Here is a 19,803-nt window from a genome sequence, read left to right as displayed (position 1 = left end):
AGCATGTAGGGCGGGATTGGGGTCCCATCTCTGGGGATCCCTGTGCATGACCCTGTTCCTGACCTCACAGCAGCCATCAGCCAGGGTGGCCCTTGTGCTTGGGTCAGCTCCTGCCCTCTGTCACCCTGTGTCCTGGCGGGGAGGGGAGGGGAGAGGCGGGCTGGGCCAGCAGACTCTGGACCCCTCTACTGAGCAGGAGACCCACCTGGCCTGGTGCCCTGGTGGGCCTCTGTGAAGCAGGAGCAGAAGCTGGACAGACACGGAGGTGGCCATTGGGGGGTGTCAGGGGCCTCGCTGACCTTGACGGTGTGAGTCACAGGTGACGTGACGGGAGGCACAGGGGGAGGATGTCAGCCTGACTTGTGCTTCTGCCTCAGCCCACAGGCGAACCCCCAGTCCTGTGGTCACCACAAGCACCCCCGGTTCTCAGGGGGCACCGTCAGCATCCAGCTCAACCACCGAGATCTGGCGAGAGACTCTGGGTCCCAGCCAGCAGCCCGGGTAAGGGGACAGCATCCATCCAAGGCAGACCACGGGGCACTGACTTCCAGACAAGATGGGGGGCTGTGATTGGTGCCTCCCTTCAGCCTGGACCCTCATTTATTTGCCATCCCACACCTGGCCAAGGAGATCCTAATGGTTAATTATTAGGCGCTCTTCTGTAGGTACAGCTGGGAACCCCCAGATACAACCCTGCTCTGACACAAGTGTGGTCCAGGGAACCCCCAGGGATGATCCACTCTGACCCCCTTAGCGGGGGGCAGGGAGGAGTGCCCTCAGAAACCCCATACTGGGTGCTGGGCTTGGGGGGGGGGCAGGCAGGAATAGGAGGGGGAGCTGAGCTTCTTAAGAGATTACTGGGGAAAGGTGGGGGAGGGGACATTTGCATTGAGGACCTAAAGAGTTGGGGGCCTGGCAGTCAGTTTTCTGCAAAGTGGGGGTTCAGGCAGAGGGATCAGTGAGTGCAAGTCCTGTCAAAGTAGCCTAGGACACCCCCCAGCTAGGGAAGGAGGAGGAAGCCAGGTCAGTAGTGTCTGCTGTCAGTTCCCCCTCCCCAACACCTGTCAGAGGGAGGCCTCTGAGGGAGGAGAGAGCAGCACCCCAATTTTGAAGTGTTGATGAGTCACAGGCTGCTGGCAGGTGCCAAGTCCTCACTGCGGATAAGAGAGTCCCATCCTCCCCGGGAAGCGCTGGTGCCTGCACAGACATAACATCCCCTATTACTGATTAGGACACCCCAGATGGAGGAACCCCAATGTGAGGACTTAGGTGGAACTCCTGATGATAGGTCCCATCTGGGTCTGAGTCCCTGACTTCATTCTAGTGGCCCTGCCCTGCCGTGCACAAGTGCTAGGTCTCAGGGAGATGGTGAGCAGGGGTCAGGGGGACTTTGTTTGGGGTCCTCAGCCCAGGGTGTGTTTATATGGTTGTTGTGGCCACAGGACATGGGTACAGGGATGGATGAATGGGGGCACCAGGCCTCCCCCGGGAGGCTGCTCATCTCCTGTGTCCTGTCCTCCCACAGCTCCCTGCTGGGCAGCGTCCACTTCCTGCTCCTGGTCTTCCTGAAGGTGCCCCTGCTCCTGGGCATGCTCGGTGCCATCCTCTGGGTGCACCGGCCTCAGAGGCGCCCTGGGGGGAGGCAGAGTCAGCCTGACTACGAGAACCAGGGACACTGATGCCTACGCGCCCCCTGGGACAGGCCCCGCTGGTGCGTGGACACGACCTCTGGCCAGTAAATCCACCGTCACGGTCTGCGTGTCTGTTGGCGTCTCGTGAACGTCTCCCGGCTTTTGTGTGTGTTGGGGGTGGGGCTCAGGCCCCTCACTGACACATGACCTCTGAGCTCTGGCACCCCCAAACCCGGGGTCCCCGATACCGTGTGCGGCATCACCAGAACCTCTACTCCCGCTGCAGTCCTGGGTCCTCGATTCATCTTCCTCACCCACCCCCAGGGCTGGTGTCCAGTGTGAGGTTCCCGGACAGCTGAGCCTCTACAGAGCAGACTCGGGGCACCCGGGCCGCTGCAACCAGAGGAGCCGAGACCTCACGTTCACCCCGACGTCGGGGGCTGCTCTCACGAGGACGGAGACTGGGGCTCATGACCCACAGAGGTTGCCATTGCTGACCCCAGGGCGCCAGTCCAGGACCGGGGTGCTCCTGCCAGGCTCTATCTATATTCCACGTGGCCCAGGTGCTGGCTTCCTGCCGTACCTCCCATGGCAGAAGGGGGAAGGGGCTCCTTATGAAGGCGCCAACCTTATCACGTCAGCATTAGGGTCTCACTCTCGACTCCCGGAGCAGGTGCTGTCGGGTTAGAATGAGCGTCTGTGTTTGGTCTCAGGCCCCATCCTGCAGCTGCCCTCGGGATCCTGGACACTCACCTCACTGAGAACAACAAAGAGCCCATGAGGGGCTCTTGGAGAGCACCGAAGGGTGTAGCTGTGTCAGGGCAACCAACCAAGAATCGGGGTGACCTTCCAGTTTGGCCCCTGACTTCTGGGTGGGGGGAGGGAACCAGTCACCAGTGACCAATAGTCAGTCAGTCATGGCCCCGCAGTCAGCCTCCGAACATCCCAGGGGAGGGGACTGAGAGCTCGTCCAGGCTGGGGGTCCACTGTCACCCCCCGAGCTCCAGGAGGCCAGCAGCCCCGCTCTGGCTCTGTTCATCGGGCTCCTAATTCCTGTCTCCGGCCTCCTTGCTGGGAGTCTGCCGCCCCAGAGGGAGCTGAGTTCTCTGAGAGCACCTGGGAGGGAGGGGCAGTGGGTCAGGCTCAGGGGACATGCACCAGGGCAGGAAGGGGGGGTCTCCTACACTGGGGGGACTGAAGAGGCTTAGGGATGAGCTGTTCCTCAGGAGGGGGAGGGCCCTGAAGGCTGTGTCCCCCCAAGGTGAGGTCCAGTGGGTCTCCAGTCTCCCCTTGCTCGGCTCCCCTCTCTCCAGGCCCCTCACCCAGCTATGGGGTCCCCTCCTGGCAGAGACCCTGTCCCCCTCCTGGGCAAAGCTGCCTCTGGGGGTCTTTCCTTTCCCATCTCCATGAAGATCTTGATTCTCACACCTGAGGTCAGCGCCCCAGAGAACCTCCCTCTGCCCTAATATGTCAAGAGGGAAGTCCCTGCAGATGTGGAGACAGTGATGAGGGTGTAACTGAAAGGAGAGTCTCTAGGTCCCTGGACTCTGAAGCAGACTCAGGGTCCCTCCTGTGCTGGCCTCAAGGGCTCGAAGGGACGGCGCCTGTCAGCAGGGATGGGAGAGCAGCTGGCGTGTCTGCTCCTGGCCCTGCTCCTGCTCGTGGCCCCAGGTGAGGGGACCTGGGCCTGGGATGGAGGCTGCGGGGCTGGGGCAGGACACAGGGTCTGTGGGGCGGGGACGCACCGGGGGACAGGGCAGGGCCATCCTCCCTGCAGACTCTCCCTCCCTGGGGAGGACCCCGTGTCTCTCACAGGCCCTGCCGTGCTGGGACAGAGGACACCAACCGGCAGAGGCGCCCTGAGGGCAGAGCCTGCTCCTGGCTGGGGGCCCAGGGTGGGGCGTCCAGAGGGCCCAGGCCTGCTCTCTCCTCAGGAGCAGGTCTCAGCGCAGGGCAGGCCTGTCAAGGAGGCCCAGGCTCTGAGGGCTGAAAGGGCTCCCAGACCTCAGCCTCTGCTGCTGGAGCCCAGGAGGGCACAGGCAGGGGAGCGGCAGCCTGGGCTCTGGGGTGGCTCAGGGCACACGTGGCGTCCAAGTTTCTGCTCTGGAGGCACCAAAGCCCAGAGCTGGTCCATGGAGTGAGGGCAGCAAGCCAGGCTCCTACTGTCACAGGGTGGTGCCAGGAAAAGGGGAAGTTCCAGGGTCCCTGCCCCACCCAGAGGAGGGGGGGCTGAGCAGGGAGGAGGAGAAGCTGGAGAGGAGCCTGGGGAAGGAGGCAGCAGGATGGAGCCAGGAGGAGACCTGGAGGAGGCCCAGGGAGCAGAGAGACACGTGAAGAAACTGCGCTTGCTTCTTGTCCTGGGCTGGGTGACGCAGACGCGGGGGAGAGACCCGCGGGGAGGTGACAGTGGCAGCTTTTATCTTGATTTGATTTTGCTCTTTTCCTCCCAGACTTGTCTGGCTGTGCTGACCCTTTTCTGTGGGTCCCCGCTGCAAGGTCTTTAGACTGTGGTAGTTCTCGGGCCTCGCTCTGGGCCAATCCCCTTTGCAGGACTTTTACCCACGAGGGGACGGGCAACTTTGGGTGCTAATATAGAAATTATATTCTTTGTTTTTCTGTATTGTTTACTCATGTATTAAACTTCCTTTCCATGAAAGGTCTCATATGTTTTATCTCGATGTGGCAGATGGCAGAACCTATTTAGAGTGGGCACGTTGGGTTTTCTGGGGTGCCCCCTCCCTGCCCTGTCACATTGATGGGGACCCCGGCAGGAGAGGGGAAGTGGTTGGTGGGGTGAGACATCAGAAGTGTCTTTCTGGGCGGTGTCATATCTGGGGGTGCTGGATGCTCAGACAGAAAGAAGGGGGGCCATGACCACAAGCCTCTGCCTCTGCTCATCCTCCTGGGCGCCCTGATGACTCATTACCCCAGCTTTGGGGCAGAAAGTAGAGTCTCTTCTAGAAGGAGGTGTCAATGGGAAATAAAATGACCATTTATTTGTTCATCCGCTGACTTGATCATCACATATGCTGGGGGAAAAACTCTGAAAAGCAGAAATGCATGTCAAAAATTCACTGATAAACCTCTTTATTATGTCTCTTTTTAAGTCTGTTTAGCTAACCCTTTAGCTTGGCACACAAGTGTGGCATGTGAGCATTATTATGCACATGTGTGCATTATTCAAGAGGCTGCATTATTCAACAACTGAGTGGCTTTAGTAATGAATGCTTAATATCTTTAAATTAAATATAGTCTTTTAGAAGATTCATTTTTATTTGGGTCAGCTCCCTGGCCTGGGATTGAACTCTTGCCGCAGTGGCTGTGATAGCACTGAGACTTAACTCCTTGGCTACCAGGGAGGCCTTAAAATAAATATAATCTTAATTCAGGATCATATATACGTTTTGTTTTGCTAAACATTTTGTCTCTCTAAAATTTCTTTGTGTGTGTTTTACAAATCTTAACTATTTCTCCTATGGCTGTTCCTAGGTGTTTAATACACCATAGGTTATTAGGATGGAGCTTATTTTTACTTGATTTTCAATATTTATACTTGGCATACAGAGGAGTCGTTGAAATACAAGTACGAATCTCACAATTGAATTCCATTATGAACTAAAACGGTTTTAATTTAAATCTTTTTCCAACTCTTGTCATTTTCTCTTTTTTTTAAAGATTTATTTACTATATAAGAGATGGGGTACAGGCCAGAGGCACAGGAGGGTGAGAGGATTCAACAGAGAGAGTGGGGAGCAGAAAAGGCAGGCAGACTGAAGACACTGCTGAGGGGAGCAGCAGACGAGGCAGGAGAGGTCTGCTGCCCCATGTGTGTATCTCCCTGACAGGTCAGGAATGGAACCCGGGCTGCAGAGGATGTGGACAGCTTCACAGTGTGGCGCTCAACCGCTGCGCCACCACAGAGGCCCCTGCTGTCATTTTCTTTTAATAAGCATAAGTTTCATGTGTTTCCTTCTCTCTTGTTCTGGTCGTAGCTCCCGGAATCACCTGACAATAGTATTGGGAACCTTTGTTTGCTCACGATTTAGGCTGGAGTGACTGTAATATGTCCTTGCTAAGCAGAACTTGGCTTTGGGGTTATTATATCCCTAAAAGTTATTTTAATAGTGAAAAATACAGCATCTCTAAAAAAGTGCATGAAAAACCAATGTCAATGATCAGCAGTTTAGCAGTGTGCACACCAGTTTCCACAATGACCTGGCATGTGACATGTGTGATCCCTGACCTTCCAGGAAAGGAGGTTCTGTGTTGTCACTAAGGCTTTTAAAACCCGAGGGTGTGGGGCCTGCTCTGGGGCCTGGGCCATGAGGGTGACCTGGGGGCTCCCCTGGAGCAAGAGGCGCTCCCTGCTCCCCTGAGAAGGTGAGGAGGTGACCTGGATCAGGCCTGAGAGCTGGTCCTGACACGCGACTGCCAGCCGCTTTGCCCTTGGGCGAGGGCTGGGCATGGGGCAGACGTGGGAGCCTGTTGTCCGGGGCCCACTTGGGAGAGGAGACGCCTGGTCCCCAATGCCCGCCGTGAACCCTCCGGGTCTGTGACCATGAGGCTGTTATTGACAAGGAGAATCTCAAGGAAGGACAGAGTGGGAGTCCACTCGGGTTGAGGAGAAATTAAAAAAGAGTTTCAGTGAAGGGCTACAAAAAAAAAGGTGAGCACTATGGTCTGTGTCCATCCTCACGGGGCGATGTGAACCCCAAAAAGCTGACTGTCACCAGCACCAAGGGCTGCTCAAGTGGCCTGAGCCCCTCTGGGGATTTCTCATCAGACCCAGCGGGGCTGAGAGGACGAGGCAGGCGTGGGGTCGAGGGTGTGGGTCCAGGCCTGCTTGGGTCTGCCTGAGGGGCTGGGCCCGTCCTGTGGGCTTCGACTCTCTGACGGTCAGTCCTGGCGGGTGGTCAGGGAGGGCTGGGAGCACTGGCGGCAGCTGTGAGATGCTCGTGGCCACCCGGCCTCGTCCACCCCAGGCCACGACCCGTCGCAGCTGTACTCACGCCCGTGAGCGCGGGTCAGAGGCTGCACCCTTGGGCAGGGCTCCCTGGGGCTCCGTAACTGTGGAGGTTTTTGAGCAGGTCCCGTTTAGTTGTGTCTGTTACTCTGAGTCCTTCAAGCAAAAGTCTGCATGGAATCGCCAAGCACCTGGGGTCCTCGATCCACGGGGATGGGAGAGGACTAGGAGTCACGTCAGGGTCTCTCAGCTCTTGCTTGAGTCATTCCCCCCCGGGGGTAACAACATCTGCCAGCACGGGGAGGCACGAGGGGCAGCTGTGTCACGCCTGACCCTGCTCCTCTCACAAGCCCGCCTGGCTAGGAGCTTGCGATGGGAATTGGAAACATTCCATGGGGGAAGTGGCCCCCGTGTGACATGGACCCGCAGGACGTGTGGCCACTGCAGCAGTGCCCAGTCAGCCCCACAGCTGTCCTGCAGCTGAATTCCCAGGGAACCCCTAGGAGGTCAGAGCCACAGGGCCACCCCCATTCTAGGGGTGCAGGGGCGTCAGCTGCAGCTCCCAGGCCCTGGAGCGGGCCGGGCACAGGACTCTTCTGGGGAGGCGGGTCCTCCGGGGTTTGCTCCCCACCGGCAGGAACAACACAGGGTTGCTCCAAAGGGCCCTCGCTGGGGGCACAGATTCATTGATGATGCGGGGTGTGTGTGTGAATCTGGGGGCTGTTACTGCTCAGGGCCAGCCTCTCTGTGTCTTGACTCTGAGCTGTGTCTCAGGGGCTGTTCCCGGGGCTTTGCCCAGTGGAATGTAGAAGGACACAGGCCTCTCTCCTGGGGTCATTCCCTCCATGGCTGTATCCACCCCCCTGCCCTGGGGCTGAGGGGGCAGGTGCAGGGCAGGAGGCTGGGCCTGTGTCCAGGTGGGGGTCACAAGGGCATGGACTTGTGTTTTCCAGGCTCCTCTGCCGTCACGGGTCCAGGCGCAGTGAAGGGCTGGGAGCGGGGCTCGCTGACCGTGTGGTGTGACTATGACCCAGGCTGGGAGACGTACGTGAAGTATTGGTGTCGAGGGGCTCACTGGGGCAGCTGCAACACCCTTGTTAGAACCACCGGCTCGGAGCAGGAGGTGAAAAAAGGCCATGTGTCCATCAGGGACCATCAGAAGAACCGCACGTTCACAGTGACCATGGAGGCGCTCACGCTGGGCGATGCGGACACTTACTGGTGTGCGGTTGAGAGAACCGGAGATGACCTTCGGGCCCAAGTTAATGTGACCGTTGACCCAGGTGAGCACCTGTGCGTGTGACTGTGTCTCTGCGGGGCCTGCTCTGTCCTGGTCACTCAGGTCCTCCCCAGGGGTCACTGTCACTCAGGGTGACTGTCCCAGAGGGGGGAGCCTCACCCGGGGATGCTGGGAAGGGGGCTTCTCCTGGATGCTCAAGGCTCCAGGTCCCTCCTGGTCGGGAGGATCCTTGTGGCTCACTGTCCCCCTCTGTGTGACTCAGCCCCTCCGTCCACGGTCACAGAGGTCAGGTGATGCCCTGGTTAGCTCATGGGCAAAGGGACACCCTTCCATGGGGATAGAGACCCCAACTCCTGCCAGTGATTCCAGGGACCTCCCTGTCCTTTCTGGAGTTTGGGGCTGAGACCTCATCGTGACTGTTCCTTCCCAAGCTCCATGTCCAGGCAGGGGACAGCCTGGCACAGACCATGGCTCATTCCTAAGCCTGGAATCATTGGGCAGCACCTCTGGGGCATGAAATCCAACCACGAGCCATTTATGCCCTTGCTATAGGGTGTCCTCTTCAGAGTCTTTCTAGAATTCAGACCATGTGGGAGGGGCTGCTTCAAGGTTCCAACTCCTGAGTTTCAAGCAGTGAATTTGGGCCTCGCCTCCTGCTGAACACCTCCCCCCAGGGCACTGGTGGCAATAGAGGGAGCACCAGAGTCAGCAGAGCCCCCAACACCCCTTGTACCTGGGAGGTAGGTCATGCTGCAAGTACAGACAGTCACCGTCCTGTGAAATCCTGACCTCATCCTGGGAAGGGCTGTCCCATCACAGAAGCTTCACCACTTGCCCAAAGTGAGGGTCTCCCTGCACACAGTGGGCTTGGGCTTGTCCTGACCTGAATCACATGCTGGTCTGTCCCCCACTGGGCAGCCCTGCTTTGTTCTGTCCTCGCTGGAGGAGGAACAGGGGGCTCTGGGTGGTACTCAGGAGCAACAGGGCTGTTTAAGGTTTGGGCACTCCAGCTGCTTGGGTCTGAGTGCACCTCTGCTCCCGGGGCCTGCGGGACGCCCTCCTGCTCCACAACTCACCTGCCTCCAGGTAAGTGAGTCTCTGGAGGCCTAGAGACAGGAGCAGTCCAGCTCCAGACCCCTCCCCACATCCCTGGTCCAGGCTCCTCAACCAGGGCAGCCTTGGGACCCCCCAGGCTCAGAGGAATCACAGGGCTGGGATCAGGTGATCAAGCAGAGTGTGTGTATCTGATTTGTGTGCCAAGCAGCCGCTGCAGTGTCCACCACCCACCACACAGCACCAGTCTTCCCAGAAGAGGACAAAGACCCCCCAGCTATAACCACTAGCAGGTAAGAAAGCTCTGTTGCTGCTGAGTCCTGTGCCTGGTGGGCTGAAGCTCCTCTGGGAGCCCCTTGTAGGCCCAGGTCCCAGTCAGCACTTGACTCCCCACCCTGTGGCTCCTTTGAAGGGGAGGCTGAGGGGCTTCCCCTTCTCTCCCAGCTAAGGAGGCCAGACTTGAAGCAGGTGTGGGCAGGATGGCTCCTCTTGGGGGTCAGAGGCAGGTGTGTCCTGGCCCCTCTCCTGCTCCTGGAGTTGGGGCACCCCCGGAGTCCCCTGGCGTGTGGCCCCTGCACCGTCCATCCTGCTCCCGGGGCCTCTCCCTGCGGGTCCCTGGGCCTCTTTCCCTCTTATAAGGAACCAGTCACTGGACAGGGGCCCGCCCAGAGCGACCTCCTCACCTTGATGACACCTGCAAGGGTCTCCTGTCAGGAGGTCACCCCCAGGTGTGGCCTGGACTGTGGGGGACGCTAGTCCACCAGCACGGGGCGGGGGGGCCAGGGAGGCTTCTCCATGCCTGTTCCCACACAACTTTGGGCCTTATTCTACCTTTCAGTTTGCAAACATGTCTGCAGAGCCCAGCGGGGACCTGCTGGACCTGCTCTGAACCCCTCCCCTTCACAGTTCTCCTCAGGGTCTGCGAAGCTCTTCTATAAACCATGGGGGGTGCAGCGGGGGCATAGGGCAGGCGCAGGGGAAGAGGCAGCGTGAAACCCAGGGGTGTGGTGCTTGGAGAGGACACAGGTGTCTCGGAGCAGGTGGGGACATGTCCATGTGGGGCCCCCACGGCCTCTCCTCAGTTCCCCGGGGACACGTCCTGTGTCATCCTGCCTCATGCGCCCTCGGGTCAGATGCTCTCGGATGTCCCCAAACACCCAGGAGCTGGGAGCGGCCTCCTTGGCTGAGGGAGAAGCGAGGGTGGCCCAGGAGGGGGTCCAGACACTGTGGGGGCGGGTCCCAGGGTAGGGGGTGTGGGGTGGGGATCCAGGTGAGTAAGGTCACGGCACCATGATGGTTATGGGCAGACAGGGAGGAGCAGGAAACATAGAGAACCGAGGGGCAGGGCCCCCATGGGCCGAGGCCACAGCAGAGCGGCCTCTCCAGGTGTGGCATCGGGCAGGTCCTCTGAGCTGTGACCCGGATGTGCCCCTGACGGCTGGTTTACATGCAGCAGCGGTGGGGGGACAGCGGCAGCAGCCAGGGTGACACTGACAGAGAGCCCGGCCTGTGTCCAGGCTGGATGAGGACCAGGCCGAGGGAAGGTAGGGTTGGCACAGCAGGTGGGGCTCTGGGGCCAAGCGGATGGGGCTGGAGGCTCATCCTGGAGCAGCATGACCGTGGCCTGGGGGGGGCTGTCCTGGCTGAGGTCTAGGGGGCTCACAGCCAATGGAGCCCAGGGCGGGTCCAGAGAGGGCTGCAGGGAGGGGGCTCTGGAGGCTGCTCATCTCCTGTGTCCTGTCCCCCCACAGCTCCCTGCTGGGCAGCGTCCACTTCCTGCTCCTGGTCTTCCTGAAGGTGCCCCTGCTCCTGGGCATGCTCAGTGCTGTCCTCTGGGTGCACCAGCCTCAGAGGTGCCCTGGGAGGAGACAAAGTCAGCCTGACTACGAGAACCAAGGACACTGATGCCTCCGCGCCCCCCGGGACAGGCCCCGCTGGTGGGTGGACATGACCTCTGGCCAATAAATCCACCGTCACAGTCCACGTGTCTGTTGGTGTCTTGTGAACGTCTTCCAGTATTTGTGTGTGTTGGGCCTCAGGCCCCTCATCAACACATGCCCTCTGAGCTCTGGTACCCCTAAACTAGGGGTCCCCAACGCTGTGGGCGGTGTCATTAGGACCTCGGGCTCCCGCTACAGTCCCAGGTCCTCGATTCATCTTCCTCGCCCACGCCCAGGGCTGGTGTCCAGTGTGAGGTTCCCGGACAGCTGAGAGCAGACTTGGGGCACCAGGGCAGCTGCGACCAGAGGAGCCGAGACCTCACACTCTCCCCCATGTCGGGGGCTGCTGTCACAAGGAGAGAGACTGGGGCTTATGACCCACAGACGCTGCCATTGCAGACCCCAGGGTGCCAGTCCAAGACCAGGGTGCACCTGCCAGGGTCTGCTGATACCCCAACTGGCCCAGGTGCTGGCTTCCTACCGTAGCTCACATGGCAGGAGGGGTGAGGGGCTCCTTTATGAAGGTGCCAACCTTATTGCGTCGGCTTTAGGGTCTCACGACTCCCAGAGCAGGAGCTGGCGGGTTAGAATGAGCATCTGTGTTTGTTCTTAGGCCCCATCCTGCAGCTGCTCTCGGGATCCTGGACACTCACCTCATTGACAACCTTAGACGTCTTTGTACATGCATGAGGGGCTCGTGGAGAGCACCTAAGAGTGTTGCTGTGTCAGGACAACCAACCAAGAATCGGGGTTTAGTCCTGACTTCTTGGGGGGCATGGAGACCAGTCACCACTGACCAATAGTCAGTCAGTCATGGCCCCACAGTCAGCCTCCCAACATCCCAGGGGAGGGCACTGAGAGCTCATCCAGGCTTGGGGGGGGCCACTGTTACCCCCCCGAGCTCTAGGAGGACAGAAGCTCTGCTCTGGGGCTCTGTTCATCTGGCTCCTAAATCCCATCCCTGTCCTTTAAGCTTCGGTGTCTGGTGAGCAAACAGGTTTCCTCAGTTCTAGGAATCATTCTAGCAAGTTCATGAGACCAAAGAGAACCGTGGACACTCACCCGCAGCCAGGACATCAGAGGAGCGCTGACCACCTGGACTTGCAACCGGCATCTGGATGGCGAGGGGTGGGGGGCCGAGTCCTCACCTGCATACCTGACAGTTCCCCCGAAGACGGTCAGGGTTGAGTCAGTTTTGATACCCGCAAGCGGAGGAGCTTAGCTTGGTGGGGTGAGGAAACCAACGCCCCACACTGGAATTGGTGACTGGACTCTTAGGGGGACACAGTCAGACCAGGGCATTCCACCACCCCTGGCCCCCTAGAATCCACAAGCTTCTCATTCACAGAACACGCTCATTCCATCCCATTGACCCCCCCAAAGACTTAATGCATTCCAGTGTCACCTCAAAAGTCGAAATCACCTGAGGGCAAGACCCTCACAGCCTCGTCCTGAGGGCGTCGTCCTGCTGTGAACCTGAGGATCAGAAGGGCCCTGTGCTCCTCGGTACCCCAGTGCCCCGGCAGGGGCGACGCTGTCCCAACAGCGAGAGAGAAAAGAAAAAGGTTTTTGCTGACAGCCTCGGCCTGGCGTGTCCCCTAGTAGGTCATGGGTGGCGCCACCCTTTAATCACGGGTTGGGTAGCCACTCCCCTCGGCTGGGCTGAGCAGGGGTCCCCCCTCCACGTCTGGGAGGGCTTCTCTGATATAGAAACACAGGTGAGATCCCCCCACTCCTGAAACTGAGGGTACAGCCTGAATGGCCCCGAATCTCCTGTGGGTCCTTCTCCCCTTCCTTTGAGAACGTGGCGTGTCCAACAGCTCTAGGTCCCCCCGTGAGTCTTCCAAGTTCAAGGACCCTCCTTCATCCCTTCCGCCTCCCCCCTGCCGCTCACACTAGCTGTTTTCCTTTGGGGGCGGCTGATTGCCCGGGCCCGCACCCCACAGCCGCCTCAGCGGCCACACTGGCCAAGGCTTGGCGTCATCTCCGGAGCAGTCTCCTGTTGAAACACGGAGGGACGGAATTTCCAGGCTAGGCCCTGCTTCCTCGGGGTACCGGCTCCATCTTGAAACCCGGTCTCTCCTCCGGTTACTGAGCACCGGCGGGGCCGGGCCGCTCTCGCGCGGTCTCCCCCCCAGGCCCCTGGGCTGTTTCCAGGGCTTTTGGGCACCTGAGCAAAACCTCGCCCTTCTCCCAGCTCCCCTCAGGGTGCCCTGACCCACCACAACCACAGTTCTTCCCGGGGAGCCCTCCCCCCCCTGCGGACTCTGGGTGCCCGGGAAGAAGCACCTGCCCCTGCTCCCCAAAACTGTTCTTCAGGAGTTTCAGCTACTGGCCTACAAGTCAGGGCCCTGATTAAATTACGTCAGGTCGCCGTTAGGATTTGACTTGCTCCTTGTGAGGAGAGCCCCCCACACCCAGCCTCCTCTCAGCCCCTGCCCTGGCTTGTTGTATCCTCATCTGGTGTCAGGTCTGGCCCGTGATGCGAACATGGCACCAGTGCCCGCCGCCCGGGGCCTCTGTCCTCCACGTGGCACGTACAGTTTCTCACTTAATTCTCATGACACTTTATTTTTATCGAGGTGACACTGGTTTGCAACACTGTATGTGACTCAGAGGCACAGGATCACCGCCAAGGCACTCCTCGCCCCTCCAGAGTCCAGCGGGAGCCTCGTAGCCGCAGCTCCGCAGCTGGATTTCTGGGGGTGGTCTCATCACAGCTCCGGTGGGGCCAATTTGTAGATCTTTACAGACTCAGACGTATACATAGAATTTATTGACGCAAACACGGAGGCTCAGAAATGTTAAATAAATGGCCCAGGGTCACAGAGCTTGGAAGTGGTGCTTGGGGTGCGGGGCTGGGTCTGCCTGCCCCCCCCCCCAGTTGCTCTTTTATGCTCTGGGCTATGACTCAAGCCAAATGCATGGAGCCCAGGCACTCACCGGACACCCATGCATGTGCTTTGGGGGTGGGTGTCCCCGCCGTTGGGACGCACTGTTGTCATGGAGAACAATGTCTGGAGCTGACACCCACGCCGCTGTGGCGCCCCGCGGGCCCTGCTAGGCGTGCCCCTCTCCTGCCTGGCAGCCTGCCCCGGGCCCTGCTTCCTCTTTACCACCTACCGCGACTCCCGTGCCCTGCACCCTGCCCGGCCCTGCCCAGAAACGACACATCCTTCTGCTGAATAATTAAAGGCAGGAAACGCCCGCTCTGTACAAGGAAGCACAGGAGCAAGGACGGGGCGGTGTGGACGAGCGGGAGGTGCCCGCGGGCTCCGCGCAGCTCCAGGGTGGCCTGGGCCCGAGTGCTCTCAGGGCTCGGAGGGGCCGGCACCCCGGAAGGAGGATCATGTGGCTGCCCCCCACTCTGCTTCTCCTCAGCCTCCCAGGTGAGTGTGGCCGGGCCCTCGGGGCAGGCAGCACAGGGCAGCGCAGAGCCCGCCAGGGACAAGGGGAGCCCCAGGGACAGGGGCCGTGGCTGCGGGCTCACTCAGCGACAGCGCGGGGGCCTACTCTGTGCGGGGCTCACCCCTAAAGTCGTGAAGGGGACAGTAAGCCAGGACTGGTCATGAGAAAGAGGACCCCAGATGCTCAGGGGGTGAGATGGACAGGCCAAGAGCACCCGAGGCAGGCCGTGAGGAGGCGTTGACGGAGGTGAGCTGGAACGGAGAGGGCTGGCTGGAAGCAGGCGGGGGCTCGGGGCGCACCCTGGTTTCTGCGGCCCTTGCTGGCCTGTTGATGATGGAGCCCCGAGATGACTCTGGGCCACTGACAGGGCGGAGGTGTCCCTGGACTATGGCCTGTGCCTTGGCCACTAAACGGGCTCCAGCGGCCCAGAATTCCCACAGGACAGCAATTCACAAGGGCTGCACCTCCCCGGGCCCCAGCTTTGCCCAGGTGCCCCCACCTGTTCCCTCTCTCTGTTCCCAGGGTCCACCTTGCCTGGAGGCCAAGGAGAAGGGCCTGGGGAGGTGTGCTCACACTCGCTCACACTCACGCGCACTCACACAACCCACTTGCACAATGGGGGCCTGTACACACCCGCCTGCAGTCAAGCCCACACCTGTCTACAGTCACCTCAACCTCGTACACACCCTCACACTTGCAGATACGCACAGATGCACAAATGACACACTCGCACACACTTGTTCAGCCACACAGCCTCTCATTCACAGTCAGAGTCACACTCATTCTCACACACTTGCACACCCACGCACGTGCTCACACACACGCTCCTCCCCCAGACGAAGGCTGAGACCCTCCGTGCTGCAGGAATAGATGGGGGTCCCCACCTCCTCCAACTCTGTCATTCTATGGGGAGGGGTGAAGGGAATCGGGGTGCAGGCAAAGCAGACTCCCTGTCCTCACCGATAGCAGCTGTGGGTCCCTCCGGGCTCACTTCAGGGAAGTGAGGGAGGGAAAGTGGTGGGTGAAATCTGGAGGGCCCACACTCCAGAGGCTGCCACTTCTGCTGAGTGGGCGGATCCCCAACACCCCGAGGGGAAGTTGCACAGCAGGTGGCAGGACAGAGACGCCCGGCTCTTGGCAGTGGGGCAAGTGTTCCTGGGAATTTCAGAGCCAGCCTGGCCATGGGGCATCAGCTGGACACCCTGCCCCGTAGTGCAGAACCAGAGGGGCCAGCCCGCTGCACACCCCTGCCCAGGGCACCTCCTTCTGAGCTCTCCCCGGCTCCCCGCTCCCCGGGGTCTGCAGCCTCAGCGGTGCTCTCAGGCATTGAGAATTGACGTGAATGGGGAAGTTTCCACGTCAGATTCACAGAAAAGAAAAATTGAGATTTAAACAGTCTTTGCTTTGAAATGTAGGAATTAGAAAGTTACCCCCCACACCCTAATCTCCGCGCTAAACGCTGCTAAAAGTTCAGAACACACATTTTCAGACTCCCTCCTCTGCGTGTGCTGTAGAAAAGGCACAAAAAATGGAATCCTATGCCCCGTTCGGCGCCTTTTATTAACCTAACAATGCTATTTTGGGGACCTCTTTCTGTCACTGTCTTTTTTGTTCTTTTCTTTCCTACCACGTCATGGACCCCATCAGCCATTAACAGCACGTCAATATCATTTAGCTGGTGTCTGCATTCATGCCATGTGAGCGCTGAGATCAGTATCCTCAGGCCTCGTTGTCCACGGGTGTGGAAATTGCGGTTAATCCTAGAAGGGAACTGATTACGCCCAGGGCCACGATTGAGAAACTACTTTTCAAGTGCAGCCATCAATTTATTGGCACCTATTGCTTGGAGACACAGGGCTGGGGGCGAGAAGAAGAAAGAGCAAACACAAAATCTCTGTTCTTGGGACCAAGTGTTCCAGAAGGAGGACAGACATGGAGACAGCGGCGCGTCCCGGCAGCCCAGAGCCAGGGCAGCAGAGGCCAGGAAGGCTACGCCTCAGGGGAGACCCAGAGGGTGACCTGAAGCTGGCTGGGGTCGGGGACGGGGCTCTCAGGGGAAGGAAAGACATGAGCCAAGACACAGCTGCCTGGGGGGTGCCTGGGTTGGGGGAGAGGCACGTGAGGTGATTTCAGGGCAAAGCAGGGGGCCAAGGGAGGAGCAGGAAGTGGCACTGGGGAGAGACTGGCAGAGAGTGTAAGAAGCACGTTCAGCTTTTCCAATTGCTGGGAGGCCGCAGGAGGGATGCTGAGAGGTGTCCAGTTCCCCACAGCAAGTGGAGCACGAGCAGGGGACCATGTAGGACCATCAACCTGGCAGGGATGTGCAGGGGTGATAGGGGAGGGCGTGCTGAGAAGCTGAGGACCCCTCGGGGTGCTGCTGCCACGATCCAGGCACCAGGAGAGCTCCCAGCCGCGGGCGGGCTCGGCTGATGCAGCCACCTCTGACGTCTGGCTTGGACACACATCCGGTCTCTCGACAGCCGACAAGGTGGAGGCGGAGCGGCCACAAACAAGTCCTATTTGCAAGCCAGGAAGCGAGGCTCAGAGCAATTACATAAGGCGCCCAGGTTTCCCAACCCGTCGTGGTCATGGGCCCAGAGCTCACGGTCTCTGCGATGGGTGGCCTGCGCCGGGCAGCAGCCAGCCGGGGGAGGTCTGCGCTGCCAGAGTGAAAGGTGGGCGTCGTGTACATTTGGAAAGCAACTGTCTCAAGGCCTGGTTTTGTCTTCTAGGGTGTTTCTCCCTGCAGGGCCCCGGGTCTGTGAGAGGCGGGGAGCAGGGCTCGCTGACCGTGCCGTGTCGCTATAACCCACTCTGGGAGACCTACGTGAAGTATTGGTGTCGAGGGGCTGACTGGGGCAGCTGCAACATCCTTGTTAGAACCACCGGCTCGGAGCAGGAGGTGAAGAAGGGCAACGTGTCCATCAGGGACCATCAGAAGGACCGTGTGTTCACTGTGACCATGGAGGCGCTCACGCGGGACGATGCGGGCACTTACTGGTGTGGGATTGAGAAAACCGGACTTGACCCTTGGGCCCAAGTTGAAGTGACCGTTGGCCCAGGTGAGCACCTTCTCGTCTGCACGGGCAGGCCCTGAGGCTGTGGGGCCCTGTCCATCCTGCCCTCCGGCAGAAGGGTTATGGGCCCGCCAGCAGGGGCCTGAGTGGAAGAACACGAGCGAGCCGGCCAGGGCCAGGTGACGGAGGGTGGAAAGAGCGAGGAGGAGCAGCCCCTGCCTGCTCCATCACAGTCCTCAGGTCCCTGAGGCGCCTGGCTAACACACAGTAGGGCTGGTGGGGACATGGACCCCCACGTCCACGACCCACGGCCCAGCTCTGCTCGCTTGGGGGCTGAACAGCCCTGGCAGCCCCACATTCTCTGGTTGGAGGTCCAGAAGGCCTCAGGCAGCTGCAGAGAGCCCAGGGCACCACCCCAGGGAGTGGTCAGTCTCTGAGGCCCCACTCCTGACCAGCCACTATGCAGAGGGGGTCCTACTGCTGAACCCCAGGACCGCGTCCAACCCAGAGTGGCTCTGGGTATTTTACAGCCCCTCCCCTCTCAGAGTCACCACCCTCCTCCTCTACTCTGACTGCATGAGAGTGACCAAGGGTAAGAGGGACCGCGAGGGAGCTCGGGTGACAGAGGACGCATCTAGGAGGAAGGAAGGCTTTGACCATAAAGTCAACATCTGCCTGCCCTGGGGTCTCTCCTGTCCCTTGATCTCCTGGAGCATTTGGGGTCTTCCTGGTGGCACAGCCCTGCTGCTGTGGCCCCCCTCCTCCTGCACCCAGCATTGGGGGGCCTGGTCACTTCTGAGCCCAGATGGTGGTGTGCAAATGGCAGCACTGCCTGTAGAACAAACCTGCTTGTAGGAACCAGAGAGAGGCCTGGGGCTGCTGCGGGCTGGTGTTCAGAGAGGGCCGCCCAGCAGAATGTCCCCCAGCTGCCCAGCAGGGGAAACCACCATCTGGGGACAGAAAGGGGATTAAGACTTGGGAGCAGGGTCCCAGACAGGCTAAAAATGTACCTTATGGGGAGCTTCAGGGAGACAGGCATTGCGGGTCTTGGGGGAGAGACTCGAGGGTGCACCCACCTGTAACGTGATCAGGGGCCTCCCCAGAGGATCTGTGTGGCTGCAGTCACAGGGGCTCAGCCAGGAGCTGCCCAGCATTACCAAAGGCCTTGACCTTGCAGAAAAGTGTTTGCCAGGCCTGGGGTCAGGTCAAAGGAGGTCGTGCGTCCTCTGTGCCCAGCTGGTCTGGGGAATCCATGCCCAAGCCTCCCACCACAACTTGCCTTCCTAGCGTCTCCTGAAGATGTTTCCATCGTCATAGTCCCTGTTTGACCGGCTGTGCCCTGTTATCCACCAGCCCTCAGGAGTCCTTCCCCCTCATAACACTCCAATAACTAGGTGTCTAATTTCTGCAGCCGCCATTCTCAAGCTCTGCTCAGGCACTGCTTGAGCAGAAAGGACCTAGGATTACCCCTCTACCCCCACCCCACAAATAGCCCCACTTAGCGGGGAGCGAGGAAGGAACATGCAAAGGACTCCCCAAGTAAGCTACGGTGCTCACTCCTGTCCAGGGCTTGCTTCGTGCTCCCCCTGGACACGGTGGATGAAGTGGCCGTGCTGTGGCCCAGAGGACTCCCACTTGAATGTGAGGGTCATATCCAAAAGGTCGAAGCTTCCCGATCCAGGGGGAGGAGGCCTAGCAGGGTGGGAGTGGCAAGGTGAGCTGCACCCCCACCCAGGGTCCTTAACCTGCGGCTGTTTGCTCGTGTCTAGAGGGGACACTAATGAACACACAGTTCGAGATAATTGGCAACAACCACACAGAGGTCCCCGGCTCCTACAGCAGGTGAGTGGCTGCGGCCCTTTTTCCTGCCTCTACCTGGGGCCTCTCATGGGGCAGCCAGGCCTGGGCACCCTCCTGCCCCTGTGGGTCACCTGATGCTGGCATCAAGGTCTCAAGCGCACCCCTACCGGTGTCAGGCCCCGCCAGCCCTCACCTGCAGTGCTTTACAGAGCTGTGAACAGCTCCTTCCCCTCGCTCCTGGTGGACCAAAAAACACCGATGCCCTAGGGGGTGCCAATGGGGAGATAGGATGTGAATCCCCAGGACCCCCATCAACTCAAGGCATCAGGCCTTGGCGGGGGTGGCTGAGCATCTGAGCTGGCTCTGTGGGCTTGAGCAGCGAGGACACCGCAGACAGACAGCCTGGCACAGGTCACCTGCAGCCACCTCTACAGGGCCGGGAGGTACTTTGGGCAGAGGGAGTCCCAGGGGTGACCAAGCGGTTGGGCCCTGGAGAGGCTTGTGGGGTCTTTGGAGCGGGGCTGCCGGGCCAGGGTCACAGGCTGCTCTGAGCTGACCGCCAGCCCCACCAAGTCAAGGCTCTGACCGCTCTATCCCCCTGGCAGGACCCACTATATACTCCTGGCGTTCGTGAAGGTGCCGATCCTGCTCCTTGTGGTGGGAGCCGTGCTCTGGCTGAAGCCGCCTCGTCAGGCCCTGAGCAGCGGTGCGGGGAGCCCATCGCTGCCACCTTGTCCTCTGGACGTCTGAC

The 19,803-nt window shown here is 59.8% G+C and overlaps 2 protein-coding genes across 2 annotated transcripts; both read left to right on the top strand.

Moving 5' to 3' along the window:
- Positions 1-7,528: 7,528 nt before the first annotated feature.
- LOC311173971 (CMRF35-like molecule 7) lies at positions 7,529-10,792 on the top strand (the record flags this gene model as incomplete). The annotated part of the gene is made up of 3 exons (XM_084238055.1): positions 7,529-7,877; positions 8,097-8,124; positions 10,639-10,792. The coding sequence occupies 3 exons, from the start codon at positions 7,529-7,531 to the stop codon at positions 10,790-10,792; spliced, it is 531 nt and encodes a 176-aa protein (XP_084094181.1).
- Positions 10,793-14,176: 3,384 nt separating this feature from the next.
- On the top strand, positions 14,177-19,802 carry LOC311173970 (CMRF35-like molecule 7; the record flags this gene model as incomplete). Its single annotated transcript, XM_084238054.1, has 4 exons — positions 14,177-14,216; positions 16,968-17,297; positions 19,022-19,094; positions 19,658-19,802. 4 exons carry the CDS (start codon positions 14,177-14,179, stop codon positions 19,800-19,802), a joined length of 588 nt encoding a protein of 195 aa, XP_084094180.1.
- Between the last annotated feature and the right edge of the window lies 1 nt (position 19,803).

The sequence above is a fragment of the Talpa europaea genome (assembly GCF_964194135.1).
Source record: "Talpa europaea genome assembly, chromosome: 7".
NCBI lineage: Eukaryota > Metazoa > Chordata > Mammalia > Eulipotyphla > Talpidae > Talpa > Talpa europaea.
Note: the sequence above shows the minus strand (reverse complement) of the source record. Positions and strands in the feature narration are given on the sequence as shown.